This window comes from Canis lupus, chromosome 27 (assembly GCF_003254725.2).
Source record: "Canis lupus dingo isolate Sandy chromosome 27, ASM325472v2, whole genome shotgun sequence".
Classification (NCBI taxonomy): domain Eukaryota; kingdom Metazoa; phylum Chordata; class Mammalia; order Carnivora; family Canidae; genus Canis; species Canis lupus.
Genome location: NC_064269.1, coordinates 2,293,411 through 2,308,622, shown reverse-complemented (window position 1 = coordinate 2,308,622; position 15,212 = coordinate 2,293,411). Strand labels below are relative to the sequence as shown.

The following is a 15,212-nucleotide window of genomic DNA, read 5'->3' as shown; positions in this document are numbered from 1 at the left end:
CCTTTCCCCCACACCCCTGTCACTCAGGGACAGCAGTATAGACATAACCCCGGATACAACCACCTGAGATGGCAAAGTGAGTCCAGCACGAAAGCTCTGTGAGAATGACAGGCTTCCACTCCTCCATCCAGCAATCGGGACATTGCTGATTCTTGGAACAAGTTTCTGAGCGCCTTGCCAGTCCAGTGGGACGGAGTCCTCTGCATAGAGTCTCATGAAATAGGGAGGCCTTGTTAGACGCTGAGTGCAAAATCTCCATAAGCTCCCTAACCCCTCATTGCACATTCAGAAGAGGCCGTCCAGCTGCCTCTCCTCAACCCCTCCCCTCCAGATTCCCTGCAGCCTCAACCCAAAGATGGTTCTGCTCTGATTGCCTACCATTTTTATGCAAGTGCTGGCTACTTTGAGTTTGTGTCCCTGTTCCGTAGGCAGCCTTCAGGCTCCACAAGCTGCACTCCTCCTTCAAATTAGCTGACGATCTTGATCTGTTGCAGACAGATCCCTCCGGCCCCAGCCTCCTTTACTCCCACCTGAAATCTAGACACTTCTCCCCAGGGAACAAGGACAATGGCTCAAGAGTGAATGACAAAAGCATTTTATTAAAGATTCACCCAAAGACGGATAAAAGGAAGGAAAAGAGGTGGATGGGACACAGCGTGGTTCCTATCCTGACTTGTAGGGCCAGTTGCTGCCAAGTGACAAGGGAGTTTGGTGCTGATGTAGAGGGCTATCTGGGATCATGGGCTGGCAGGGGGCATACATGACCCTGATGACTCTGGAGATGAAGCTCCTGATAGTGTTCTCCTCTGTCAGTTGACACCCCACCCATTCCAGGTCGGTCACTAGGCCCAAATCGAGAAGAAGCTACCAAACTCCAAGAGGGCAGAGTCCACACTGAGGTGACATTGGTATGATGAGCCCCAGAGAGGGAGGGTGGAGGTGGGGGTGAAGGAAGCACAGAGACACCAGGGCTGGGCCCAGCTGGGCTCAGGGGCTGCAGGAACCTTGTCTCCTCTATCGGTGGGATCTCTTGGTCAAGGTGGTGGTAGAGACGATCTTGCTGCCGGAACTGCCACAAACACCACCACCAAATCCAAAGCCACTTCCGGAGCCAGAGCCAAAGCCACTGCCCAGGCCAAACCCAGAGCAGCTTCCTAATCCTCCGCTGATGCCCCCGGCACTAGCGATACCACCAACCACGGCTGCAGGAGAGAGGCAAAGGATATGGTTATTCAACAATACTGGCAACCAGGGCTCTCAGCCCAAACCAGGGGGAACAACCAGCTATCGCAGGGACAGAAGGTACTTACAGATGCTCATGGCACTCTGGCATTCTCCAGACATTCTACGGGGGAGAGAAAGAGCAGTGAGTCACAGTAGGACCCCGAGCCATGCTTGGCCCATAAGCAGGTCTCGAGCACCTATCCCATCCTTACACAGCCAAATTAAAGGACTGCATGTGAACCTGGTATCTACACGGCGCTGGATCGTAACGCACCTGTGCAGCGCTGCAGCAGATGGCCCAGCAGCGGTGCAAACTCCTGGTGCTGGGGTCTCTCCCTCCCTCCCACTCCTGCCCTGCCTTCCCTATCCCACCTGCTCTCCTCGCCCTCCAGCAGCTTGCGGTAGGTGGCGATCTCCACATCCAGGGCCAGCTTCACGCTCAGGAGCTCCTGGTACTCGCGCAGCATCCGGGCCAGCTCCTCCTTGGCCTGGTGCAGGGCGGCCTCCAGCTCTTTGTACTTGCTCTGGGCGTCTTTGAGGGCCAGCTCCCCACGCTGCTCCGCATCAGCCACCGATGCTTGCAGAGTCTGGCACTGTAGACGACAGCATTGAGCAGGCAATCATCAGTGTCCTGCTGTCAAGGCCCTGCCATCTATCCCCTGTCCTGTCCCAGTTCTTCCTGAGTTAAGATGTGAGGGTGCTGTCTGTCCTACTCCTCACCTGCTTTACTCTTATGCATTTCATTTACTCCAGCCAGGATTCCACCAATGTCCCCACCAGGCTGATTAGATGAAGATGAGCAAAAACCAATGAAGAAGAGCCAAGAAACCTTATTTATCTGGGTGTCATATCAGGTTAACTAGGGCATTGCTGAAAAGACCTGGGTGTGGCTTTTATAAGGAATCACAAATCCCCTGCATGCAAGCTCAGGATCTTCTGGCCCAATGCCTGATCTTCTTGTCCATTGTGTAGACCTCTCTTAGGCCCTTGACCCCGTACCATGGCCAGAAAATGGTGACACTTACCTGCTTCTTGACATTCTCAATCTCAGCCCGCAGCCTCTGGATCATCCTGTTGAGCTCTGAGATCTCATTCTTGGTATTCTTCAGGTTGTCACCATATTGGTCAACGGAGATCTGGAGCTGCTGGACCTAATATCCAGGAAAACACAGGGAACAAGGGGTCAGAGACATTTGAGTAGGGTCTATTCTCAAGTGAGCTCAGTAATAGGCACAGGCGTCAGGGATAATATAAACTGTCATGTAATCTCAAATCAGACCAGGATCAGCAATGCCTGGAAGGTCAATTCATCTCTGACTTCTCTTGGGCTTGAGATGATGATCACCTGCTCACAGACACCAAAAGCAGAGCCCCAGAAACCATCTCCTAAGAGATCCCTGACACGCACCTTGGTCTGGTACAGCGCTTCAGCCTCAGCCTTGCTCTTCTGGGCAATCTCCTCATACTGGGCGCGGACCTCAGCAATGATACTGTCCAAATCCAGGTCCCGGTTGTTGTCCATGGACAGGACCACAGATGTGTCTGAGACGTGTGTCTGCATCTGGGACAGCTCCTGCAGGGAAAATGTCTCATGTCAGGTGCCCCGGAGCGTCTCCCCTAATCTCTGACACCAGAAATCTACTGTGGTCAAAAATCAATGCCATAGGCTCAGATGGAAGCAGAGCTGGTATCCCAGTGTGTAGGGAGGGGGGAGAATGGTAAGTTTCTATGTAGAAATCAAGTGATTGGTGACATTTCAAGACAGAAAAGTAATGCTTCTAGTCTTTACTGCTCTCTGGGATCCATAAGCTACCCCATGTTAGTAGGTGCTCAGTGCATTGAACCAAAGGGAATGGAATGGATTCATTTCACCAAGGAAATGCTAGACAACAAAAAACTCTATCCCATGCAACCTTCAGATCTAATCACCCCTCTAAGACAACATCTGGTTTTGAAAACCTCCTGGGTGAGTCTCTCACTTTAACTCTTTTGACCTATGACCTTGCTAAGAGCATCCTCAGCAAGTTAGGGAGCTGGAGTCCTTTCAAAGAACTGTGAATTCCCACAACATATCTGTGAAGATATGGGATTCCATTCTTCCAATGCAGGGGGATGGAGTCCTCACCGCAGCAAAGAGGACCCTCAAGAAGTTGATCTCATCATTCAGAGCATCCACCTTGGCCTCCAGCTCCACCTTGTTCATGTAGGCAGCGTCCACATCCTGCACAGGAGACAGAAGAGACAAAGTACAGAAATTACAATAAGGGCAGGGGAGTGTTAAGTGATGCAAAAAGGTAGTCTCGGCACCAGGCAAGGTGGCAAAGGACTAATCTTTTGACATACTCTGCCCTAAAGCCAGCTGCAGAAATGGAAGTTAATTATCCAAATGGGCTTTTTTCCCCAACCTCAATTCCTTGGGGTGTGGTTCAGTTACCCACTCCTCTGACCACATAGATCTGGATAGTACCAAGTGGGGTAAAAGTGAGGCCAGGATGGACCAAACCCATGGTTTAAACCAAAGGCCACTCCCAAGGGAAGGGGTACCCTTGCAGCCTCTCCCTCTCCTCCTTCTCTTACCTTCTTGAGGACCACAAAGTCATTCTCTGCAGCTGCACGCTTGTTGATCTCATCTTCATACCTGGGGGTAGGGATGGGAAGGAGAAGACAGATGCCCCACAATGAGCTAGTGGTTCCCGGTTCTCTTGCTGCTGTGTTTCAAACACCTAACTGGATGCCTGGGTGGTTCAGTGATTGAGCAACTGCCTTCAGCTCAGGGCGTGATCCCGGGGTCCTGGGATCGAGCCCGCATCAGGCTCCCTGCATGGAGCCTGTTTCTCCCTCTGCCTGTGTCTCTCATGAATGAATAAATAAAATCTTAAAAAAAAAAAAAAAACACCTATTTGGACATATCCAGGTAATTGGCCACATTTTCTCATTTTCATACAAATATTCATTCAACTTACACTTATTAATTACATGTATGAAATACTGATCTAGACCCTGGTTTATTCAGAGAAGTGAAAATCAAACTATAAAGACCGTTTTCAAGAGACAAGATGTGAGGAGGACAACCAGCCACAACCTGGTTGGTTTTATTTCTACAGAAGGGCCATCTATTTGGTGGATTGAGTTCTCAAGGATGCTGACAACACTCCAGCTCTCTTTGGTGTGAGAGTGAATTGAGAGAGGAGGTTGGCATTTTCTCAGCCCCATCCCATAGTGAGCATAAGAGCTACTATGTATTAAATGCTCATTATATGTCCAGTGCTATGTTACCTGCTTTCTCAATCTCATTTAATTTCATCTAATTCTCCAAAACTAGAGTTACTATCCTCATTTTAGAGATAAATAAGAATAAAGCTCAGAGAGGTTAAGCAAGTTACACAAAAGCACAAGGCTCGTAAGTGGAGGAATCAGTATTCAAACAAGGTCCATCTGTCTACAATCTGTGTTCTTCTGACCATGCTGTCCACCACTTCTCATCGTATGGTCTCTGATCTTGTATACGGCAAGCCCAACTCCCTGAATGTATCAAGAATTTTCTACTTGGGGCAACTTAGAGTTACTGGGCCTCCCCTCATTAAAAAGGGCCCATGTAGATGCAGGGGAACAAACTAGAAAACCTTTCTGACCCTTTTGGGATCTCTTCGGAGCCTGGGATTCTAAATGACTGGACAGGAGCCCAGGGACCCTGGGGCATGGCTGGGCAGACTTTTTCAGGTGGCATCCCTCTATCCTCCACACATACTTGGTCTTGAAGTCCTCCACGCTGTCCTGTGTGGTCTTCAACTCAGACTGCAGGCGTCCTTTGTCATTGACCAAGGTATCCAATTGCTTCCTCAGGGCACTGATGTAAGCCTCAAAGAGGGGTTCAAGGTTTTTGCTGGATGTGGTGGTCGTCTGCTGCTGGAGGAGGCTCCACTTGGTCTCCAAGACCTTATTCTGTTGCTCTAAGAACCGCACCTATGTTTTAAAAAGGCACCAATCAATCCATGAGGGCCTGAAGCTTTGGCAGGAGGACCGGCCAAGGCCACCCAAGAGCCATGCAAGTAGGGTCACCATGTTGCAACTCCAGGCACCAGCCACTGGGGTCAACATGGTGGCGCTGCTCCGAGGCAGCAAATGGGCCACATGTGTTGTAGAAAATGGAGCAACAGCCAGAGCAATAGGGCCTGACTATGTAGCAAGTATGTCCTCTTGACCACAGCGATCCAGAGGCCCTGGGGTGAGGTGCTGACAAGAACATTGACCTTCTAGGAAATAATAAAATAAACAAAACTAGGAGATACAACCACAGTCTGGGGACTCTTGCATTCAAAGTGATCCTGACCCAAGGCAAAGGAGTGATAAATTCACTGACAACTTTTTAAATAAATGGACCTGGTGTGTCTCTTTTATAAACCTGTGCATGATTGAGTCTAAATAGTTAAGATCAAGGCCCAAGATAGATTCTGAGTCTCAGCCAGGCTCACCCTGCAAGGGGACTTCCTGGAACTCTCCCTCTCTCTGTGAAGACATCTAACCAGACAAACCAGGGTAGCAGCTTAGCTTAGCATGATATTCCCACTTTATGTGCTTCAGAGCTGAAAGAAAAGCAGGTCAGGGTGACCGATCACAGTTTGAACCCAAAAGGTGAGATGAGGGGAGAGGAGACAAGGAAGCACCAAACCCGGGGTCTTGTTTCTATATCTGTATGTCCTGGAGTCACCCTACATAAAGCCTCTTTAAGCTAATGAAGGTTTACTCGACTAGCCAGGAGAGCAAACACTTCCACTCAGTCACTTCGAGACTCTTTAGTCTTGCCCCACACATCTTAGAGGACTAAGACTGATGCACGGAGAGCCAGGGCATCCTTGGCTGAGTGGCTATACTCATCCACTCACTCATTAATCTCCAGGTGACTCAGTAATCGGGACTGAGCTGCTTGTTATCATCCATCCTATTGCAATAGACACTGCATGGGAAAGGATGTTGGATCACAAAAAGAAAAGGAGACACCCAACCCCTCCTCTCTCCAAACAGAATCAGAAATGAGCAATTTTGCCCAGAGTCAAGACGATGAAGGAGATGACCCTCCAAGGTCTTATAGGAACCCAGAACCTGCCATTGGCGTTGGTCCCTTTTTCGTTTGGGAAACCAGCCTGGTTTTCTTCTGCTCTGACGACAAAAGTGCCAATAGTTAAATTACTATCTCAACTATGATTAATTTTAATTATTAAATTATTAACCATGCTACTTCTGAAACAGAAAATCTGAGAAAGAGCAGGGAAATAACGAACCCACTTTATCGCTGGGATGCCTGGATTCAGAAAAGCTGAGCGACTTGCAGAGTATCACAAGGCACATCTAGGAAGACTCCAAACATCGCGTTGGTCTGAGCAGGCTGCCTGCCCACCAGCCATTTCCCAAGAGAAAGACTTGGGGGAAGGACCCCCCCCTTTAACAGCTGGAACACAGAGGCCCAGAGAAGCTCAGTGGTTTGCACCCCTGCGGCAGGCCCGGGGCTGAGATCCCAGCACTCAGGAGCCCCGGCTTCGAGCACCTTGTGGCCGAGGGGAGCTCACCTTGTCGATGAAGGAGGCGAACTTGTTGTTGAGCGTCTTGATCTGCTCGCGCTCCTCCGTCCGGACCTTCTGGATCTCGGGGTCGATCTCCACGTGGAGGGGGGTCAGCAGGCTCTGGTTGATGGTGACCTCCTGGATCCCTCCGGCAGGGCACACGGGGAAGCCAGGGCCACCCCGTCCACTGAAGGAACCCCCAAATCCACTACCGAAGTTGCCGGCTCCAAAACCTGCCCCGAAGCTGCCGGCACCGAAACCAGCAGCAGCCCCAAAGCCAGCGCCTTGTCGGGCGCCGGCCACGCTCATGGAGATGCTCTTCCTGCCCCCAAGGCTGTAGAGGCTCCTGCTGCCGAAGCCCCCGGAGGAGCAGCGGCCTGCGCCCCCAGACACGGAGGCCGAGCTGAACGCGGCCCGCCTGCCCCCTCCGACCACGGCGGAGCCGCAGCTGAAGGCCCGGGAGCCGCGGGCGCCCTGCTGTCTGGCGATCATGGGTGCGGGCGAGCGAGCTGGAGCCTCGAGAAGCGCCGGGGGCCAAGACGTGAGTGCTGCGGCCCCAGCCCCGGCCTCTTATATGCGCTGGAGCAGCAGGGCTTGGTTGCAGGGGCATAAAGGGAAAAATCTGAAACATCTCTGGGCTTGGCCTTTGGCACAGGCCCATCCTTCTCGTACCTGCTGAGTATGTCACTAAACACACCTTCAGATGTCATTCCGAGGGCACAGTTTACAGGATCCCAACACACTCCCCTTCGGGAGAGCCTCAACAGTGCCCCAGGGCCTCCTGAATCACAGGCCTCTGCCCAGGCCCAGCCCCTCGGGCCTGCCACCCAGCGCACCTCCAACTCGGCAGCCTCCCTGCAGGCCCCCAGCTCCACAGGAGATGACCTATCACCCGTCCTCTCCCTCCACGAGTTTGGAAACAGAGGGCCTGGATTCCAGGGCATTGCCCACTCATACGTGCTCTGCAAACCTGAGCAAGTCACTGTCTGGGGTTCAGTTGCTTCACCCAGAAATGAGAAATAATACAAATATTTGCCTTCACCGCCTCTCCAGATGCAGTGAGATTATGATCATTGTAAACTGTCGGAAGCTGCACCTATATTGATTACCAGCATTATTATCCCCCATCTGCGCTCGGCCCTGGGTGCACCTACAAAAGAAGAAATCCATATTCCAGCCTCATAGCCTCCCAAACCTAAATCAAGATTCACCTCGGCCTGACACAGTTGTAGAGAACCTACTTCGTGCCCGTTGCGGAGCTGGGGACTGAGGAACTCATGTTCCTTCTCCGGCCTCTGTTTGGCTCTCTGTAGGATTCTAGATCAGCGTTCTCCAGTCTGGGTCCCCGTTGGGCGTGCCCCGCTGCTCCATTTGCTGCCCAAACGTTTGCTTGGCTCCCCCAGGACAGAGCATGTTCTGCTTTCCCCTAACGGTCTCAGCATTCAGGGCAGGAGTCTGTAACCCTTTTGGTGCTCAGGATCCCTTTGGCAGAGTAGCAAGACCCACGAGCCCCTTCTCAGAGCAATGTTTTTAAATGCAAAGTCCTAGTTTTGAGCCCTTGTTTACATTCTTCTCCGCTGGGTGGCATGGATCTGTGTTCAAATCCCACCTGTGGCCACTAACCAGCTGAACTCATTCAACCCATCCTCTCATCTACAAAGGGACACCTGCCTCTTACGTCCTCACAGTGCCTGGCACAGGCAGTGGGCATTCATTCTTAGCCTGCCCAGACTTTGCCACTGCCGCTTAGGATGAAAAATTAGACAAATCTGCAGCCCTTCCCCGTCTTCTAAATCCCTAATAAAACTGCTATTCCAAATCCGGGGAATAGCAGTTATCAGGGCCTGGGTAATTCCCATAGGCCTGAGCTGACCCTGACCACCTGGTAGCTGGCCACGGCAGAAATGACCAGCTCTTCCCCACCGCAAAGAGAAAAGGCAGAGCCCATGGGGTGCAAAGAGGGAGGTCAGTGGATCCAGTTCTTAGGGATGGGGCTGCTGGGAGGACTGGACTGGCTGGGAGCTCTCTCCCCTCCCCACTTCCACCCTCAACCCCTCTCCCGGCTCTCCTCTTACCTCTACGTCTGGTCTGTACCCCACCCTCAGCATCCCTCCCTCCCCCTTTGCTCAGCTCCACTCGCCCCTACCCAGGTGCCCTCTAAATAGATGGAGGGCAGGTGGAGGAGCTGTGACAGCAAGGCCAGGAAGCCCCAGGCTCTATCGAAGGTCCGTGGAAGAAAGCCCAATGGATAGTCCATCCACCTGTAGTAAGTGAGCATCTTAGAGCCAGGACCACCTCCTACAAGGAATGCAGTGGAACCTTCAGTCCCTCTTTCAGTGAGTATTTACTGAGGGGCCAGCTTTGTGCCAGCCCCGTGCTGAGTGTTTTATACACACGACACCACCCTGCCTTCCTAAAAGTTCTCCAGGGTCATGCAGTCGCACATGGCGGAGTCAGGACTTGAACTCACATCAGTCTGCTCCCAAAGGCCCTGCACCCCCAGCCTCTCACTGTGTCATCCTGCCTGGGATGAGATCGGTTGTCTAATTTCTACAGCAGCCAATCCAGAATTGGGCACCTGAACAAACCTGGCTGAACTGACCATTCGAGTCAAGGGGGCCCTGAAGGCACTGGTATCCCAGGGTCTGCTGACTCCCACCTTGACCCCAGGCGGGGCGTGGCTAGGAAGGAAGGTGGGGTTACTGCAGGTATCTGGGGCTGCAGCTATGGGAGCAGAGGAGATCTGGCAAAGAGCTGAGAAAGAGGTATTGCTCTGCTCAGTTTAGAGCTGCAGACGCTGAGGCCCAGAGAGGTCACGTAACTTGTCTGAGCTCACGCAGCTAGGAGGTGATGGCAGTGGGAAGCCAGGCGTCTCTGTCTACACCACCCCCTTGGGAAGCCGAGGTCTGATTCTCAGCTGTCCTGCCCCGAGAGGAGATGGGAAGGCCACCAGGATCGCAGCCTGAGGGAGGGCCCGGAGCTCAGACCCTGGCCAGCCCCCCCACCCGGGTCTCTGCACCTCCCACTCACCACCCCCTTCTCTTGCGGTGATGAGAACTCTCATGGGCTAGGAGGAAGGCTTGCATCTGCAAAGCTCAAGCCCCAAGGTGGCTTCTGATGCATCCATTGGGTCTTGTAGTCTGTGGCCGCGACACTCCAATGCTAGGAGAAAATGATGCGATGTGTTGTACCTAGAATGGTGTCCACTCGTGCCCGGAGCCTAAAACAGAAAGCAGGTGGGTGTGGAAGGGATTTGAGGGTGGGGGGGATAATAAATAATCTATAATCAGTCTAATTTTGTGCCTGTGGGTACTTCCCCATTGAGGCACTCCTCATAAAGCTAATGCTAAACCGAGGCACATACCATCCTGAGATTAAAAAAATAAAACAAGAGAAAGGCCGTTAGTGCTTTTCAGATAGAAGGGACTCTCATCCAGAGCTGCCTTTATGTGCTGGACACGGAGGGCTTTTCTCAGAACAGTTCGACACGTTCCTCACAACAACCCTGAGAAGGAGGTGTTGCTCTGCTCAGAGCTGCAGACGCGGAGGCCCAGAGAGGTCACGGAACTCGTCTGAGCTCACGCAGCTAGGAGGTGATGGCAGTGCGAAGCCAGGCGTCTCTAACTGCAAAGCCTGTGACCTTAACTCTACACCACAGTGCTTCACATCTGCCCCACACAATACCTGCAGGGGGAAAAAAATAAATAAAGCATATGGCCACGTCTACTAACCCATAGCTATGACCCACCAGAGCAGCAACGGGGCCTCGACCGGCCCGGGGCACGTTCTGCAGAGCTGCCTCTGCTCCTTCTGTCCTTGCCTTCATCACATGATTGGTTGCTCACTTTATGTGGCCCTGTCCTTGCAAGTATCCAACAAGGTAGGATGTTGTCCCGAGGGCCCGATTCCGTGTCCTTCAATTAAGCAAATCCAAATTAACTTAATTACAAATCCTACAATAAACCCAAAGCAAACAGGAAGAAAGGTCTAGACTAGAGCCATATTCTGTGGCCTTATTAATAGCCAGAATTGCCAGAAGTTCACAAGCCCCTCAAACTGCAGCCTGAGAAACTGAATGAAGGTAGACACGCCCGCACTCTGCACAGGGATCTAACCCTTGAAGTGAGAGAGACAGCGAGGAGAGTCTTTCCCTGGAAAAGGGAGAAATGCCTCCTGCCCGCCTGGCTGGGGTCAGGAGACTGGACAAGGTGACCCTCGCAGACTGCAATGGCTACAAGCTGGTCCCCATCCCACCCCTACAGCCTCCCCTCCTGCCCTCTGTGACCCTTCCTCCTCTGGCAGCTGTTCCTGATCTTATCAAAGAGGATGAGCAGCTGACAGGGGTGTGGAGCTGGGTGGGAAGGTGTGTTTGCCTTGAGCTTTCTGGGCGAGGGAGGCGAGCCCTCGCATTCAGCCTGGGATTACAGGGATCCCGGGGCCTTTCACTCAGCCCCAAAGCCGGTGTGTGCTGTGAGAAGCGCCCCCGCCCTCCCTGGTCCTCAGTCGCTGTCACTGGGCCTCCTGGGCCTGAGTCACTCTTTGGGGAGCCAGAGCCAAGCTGGTGATCAGAGACTCTGCAGAAAAGGGCCCGTCAGCATTTCAGGAAGGGGCAGGGGGTCGGCAGGGGGGGGGACAGTGAGAGCTGGGACTCCTACCTTCAGGGGGCGCAGGGGGGAGGGCTCTGGGCGTGAGCAAGTGGGGGTACCCAACACATTTTGACAGCAAAACCAAACACAAGCATATCCCCATTTGCAAAACAGACGAAGGGAGAAATGCTCCGATCGGTGCAGAGCGGGAGGGTATGAGCTTCCCACACGCTGCCTCCACCCCTGCGCGGCCCTTGGGGGCCTCAGACTCCAGGAGCTCGGCGTGGGGAACCCCTGGGTCCGGGCCACTCCCAGCCTTCAACGAGTATTTCTAAGTAACATGTTGTTAGTGGACCTTCCTGACAAGTGAGATGACCTTTGACTTCTATTGCATGATCATCTAAATGTCTCGATTTGGTTTTTTAGCTCTAAATGTAATTTCAGTGGCACCGTTGGCTTGCTTTACTCTACCAGGAGCAAGCTCCTTCCAGCTCTCAGCCGATACGTGAAGTTTGGCCTAGACGGCGTCCCGGGTCCCTTACTGCTCTCGTACCCCCTGCTTCTCGGCGTCTTGTTCTGGAAAAGCAGCATAAGCCAGTTGTTAAGAAGTTGGACTCTGGAATCCGAGTACTGAGCTTCCAGGCCCGGCTCGGCCGCTGCTTGCTGACCTCAGGCAAGTTCCTTAGCCACTCGGACCTACTTCTCTCCAGGCCGCGGAGGGCGAATCAGCGAGAGGGCGAGAACCCAATCACAGTGGCTATTATTCCTAGAAGGCGTCGACGTCAGGAGGGGGCGACACTCCACCCCTAAGAAGAGAAGCACCGCTCTGCAGGTGTGATCGGCTCCCAAGCTGGACACCACTCAGGTGGGTGAGGTGGAGCTGGTTTTGCTAAGCGCTAGGAGTTTGTGTTCCTAAGCTGTGGTTTAGGGTTTGGCTCAAAATCCCTGTGCTGGCCTTCCCGTAACCCCCGAGGAAGTTTTCACGGGGCATGTCTGGGCTCTTCCAAGGAGGACCGGGTGACCGGGTGCAGAGCAGGAGGTGTCGAGAGAAGAGTCCATTCCAACAGGAGTTTAAGGTTGCCCGGGAAGGGGGTGGGTACCATGACAGGCTCCACTCAGGCACACTGATTTGGTAGCAGGGTTTTGGGGTGTGGAGGGCACAGAGCAGCTGGGTGTGGAATGAGGAGAGGGGTCCAGGCTCAGAGCAGGGAGCTGTGGAGATGAAGAAGAAAAGGGGTGACTCAGAGAGACACGATAGGAGAAGGACAACTGAGATTTGGTGAGAAAGGGGAGCGGGGGAACAGAGATGACTCACGGAGAAAGGGTGTAGGGCTTGGAGTTAGCAGCCCTCCACACCATAAAGGGCTGCTGGTGTAGGACGTGACCCCTGCGAGCCTTGATTGCCTCACCTGTAAAATGGGCTATCACATGTCCGCCTACTGAATTCTGGGTCTGCTTGAAGGTCACAGGCAAAGTAGGATATTTGTGAGGCGCCTGAGTGACTCAGTCGGGTAGGTACCTGCCTTCAGTTTGGGGGGTGACCCCAGGGTCCTGGGATCAAGCCTCATCCTCTGGCTCCCTGCTCAGCGGGGAGCCTGTTTCTCCCTCTCCCTCTGCCATTCCTCCTGCTTATTCGCTCTCTCTCTCTCTCTCTCAAATAAATAAATAAAATCTTTTTTTAAAAGTAGTGTATTTGTGAACCATTAAGTCCAATTATAATAGTTTTTTTGTGATCCCCAGGTGGCTCGGCAGTTCAGAGCCTGCCTTTGGCCCAGGGCATGATCCTGGGGTCCCGGGATCGAGTCTCACATCGGGCTCCCTGCATGGAGCCTGCTTCTCCCTCTGCCTGTGTCTCTGCCTCTCTCTCTTTCTGTGTCTCTCATGAACAAATAATAAAATAAAATATTTTTTAAATAAATAAAAATAAAATAAAATAGTTTTTTTCCAGTTTTATTAAGATATAATTGACGCACAACACTATAGAAGTCTAAGGTGTACAGCATAATGACTTGGCATATGTATATACTGCAAAGTGATTATCAAAATAGGATTAATTAACATCTATCACCTACATAGTTACCAAAAATATTTTTCCCTCTGATGAAAACTCTCAGGATTGAGCCTCTTAGCACCTTCCATACAGCACTGTTAACTACAGTCATTATGGTGTGCATTACACACCCAGAGTATATTGATCTTATAACTGGAATTTTGTACCTTTTCATCACCTTCATTCAATTCCTCCTCCCCACAGCCCTCACTCCTAGTAACCACACATGGGATCTCTTTATGAGGTTTCTTTTTTTTTTTTTTTTTTTTTTTTGAATTCCACAAGTAAGCGAGAGCATACAGTATTTATCTTTCTCTGCCTGATTTATTTCACTTAGCGTGATGCCCCCAAGGTCTATCCATGTTGTCTCAAATGTCGGGATTGCCTTCTTTCCTACGGCTGAAGAGTATTTTGTCGCCTTATAGACCATGTGTTCTTTACCCACTCATCCACAACGGACACTTAGGTTGTTTCTGCGTGTCACTGGCCATTGTAAGCGAGAGTGCCACGAACGTGGGAGCACAGAGATCTCTTCAACATAGTGATTTTGTTTCCTTCAGATATATTCCCAGAAGTGGGATTACTAGATCATATGATAGTTCTGTTTTTTTTTTTAACTTTTTGAGGCCCCTGCATGCCGTTGTCCATATTGGCTCCACCAATTTGCATTCCCATCAACACAGCACGGGGTCCCCTTACTCTCCACATCCACGGCAGCATTTGTTCTCTCTTGACTTTTCGTTGAGGGCCATCCAAACAGGCATGATGTGGTATCTCATTGTGGTTTTGACTCGCATTTCCCTAATGATGAGGGACATTGAACACCTTTGCACGCACCTGTTGGCTATTTGAATATCTTTTTTGGGAAAATATCTGTTCAGATCCTCTTCCCATTTTTCATGGAATTATTTGGATTTTTTTGCTTTTGAGTTGTATAAGTTATGTATATATTTTGGATACGAACCCCTTAACAGATATATGATTTGCAAATATTTTTTTACCAATCCGTGGGTGGCCTTTTCATGTTGTTGATTATATCTTTCACTGTGCAGAAGTTTTCTAGTTTGATATAGTCCCACTTATTTTTTATGTTGTTGCTTATACAGTAAGTGTCATATTCAAAAACAAACAAAACAAAAATCATTGCCAAGACCCCTGTCAAGGAGCTTTTTCTCTATGTTTTCTTCTAGAAGCTTCTAGAAGCTGTATGGTTTTAGGTTTCACATTTAAGTCTTTAGTCCACTAAAGAGTTAATTTTAAGTTAAGTGGTATAAGTTAGTTTTATTCTTTTACTTGTGAATAACCAATTTTCCCAACGCCACTGTTGAAGAGATTGTCTTTTCTCCACTGCGTATTCTTTTTTTTTTTTAATTTTTTTTTTTTTTTTTTTTTATGATAGTCACAGAGAGAGCAAGAGAGGCAGAGACACAGACAGAGGGAGAAGCAGGCTCCATGCACTGGGAGCCTGATGTGGGATTCGATCCTGGGTCTCCAGGATCGCGCCCTGGGCCAAAGGCAGGCGCCAAACCGCTGCGCCACCCAGGGATCCCTCCACTGCGTATTCTTGGTTCCTTTCAAATATTAGGGGACCATGTATGCATGAATGGATTTATTTCTGGACTCTCGGTTATGTTCTATTGGTCTCTGTATGTGTTTTTATGCTGGTCCTATCCCTTTTTGATTAGTATAGCTTTATAGTACAGTTTGAAATCAGGAAGTGTGATGCCTCCAGCTTTGTTCTCAAAGGATTGGGATCCCTGGGTGGTGCAGCCGTTTAGCGCCTGCCTTTGGCCC

General features: G+C 51.0%; 1 protein-coding gene across 1 annotated transcript; it reads right to left on the bottom strand.

The window, feature by feature from the left end:
* Positions 1 to 579: 579 nt before the first annotated feature.
* KRT4 (keratin 4) lies at positions 580 to 7,338 on the bottom strand. Its single transcript, XM_025458796.3, has 9 exons — positions 6,789 to 7,338; positions 4,973 to 5,187; positions 3,802 to 3,862; positions 3,350 to 3,445; positions 2,633 to 2,797; positions 2,250 to 2,375; positions 1,597 to 1,817; positions 1,311 to 1,345; positions 580 to 1,202 (listed from the first exon to the last, which is right to left on the bottom strand). Exons 1-9 carry the CDS (start codon positions 7,272 to 7,274, stop codon positions 1,015 to 1,017), a joined length of 1,593 nt encoding a protein of 530 aa, XP_025314581.1. The 5' UTR covers positions 7,275 to 7,338; the 3' UTR covers positions 580 to 1,014.
* Positions 7,339 to 15,212: the final 7,874 nt, after the last annotated feature.

What these genes read in the sequence shown, in the direction of transcription:
- KRT4 (XM_025458796.3), bottom strand. Translation starts at nt 7,274, where the DNA reads ATGATCGCCAGACAGCAGGGCGCCCGCGGCTCCCGGGCCTTCAGCTGC. An exon ending in ACTTTGTGGTCCTCAAGAAG is followed by an intron (nt 3,446 to 3,801) that starts GTAAGAGAAGGA and finishes TCTCCTGTGCAG; the next exon opens with GATGTGGACGCTGCCTACAT. An exon ending in CTGGAGGGCGAGGAGAGCAG is followed by an intron (nt 1,346 to 1,596) that starts GTGGGATAGGGA and finishes TCTCCCCCGTAG; the next exon opens with AATGTCTGGAGAATGCCAGA.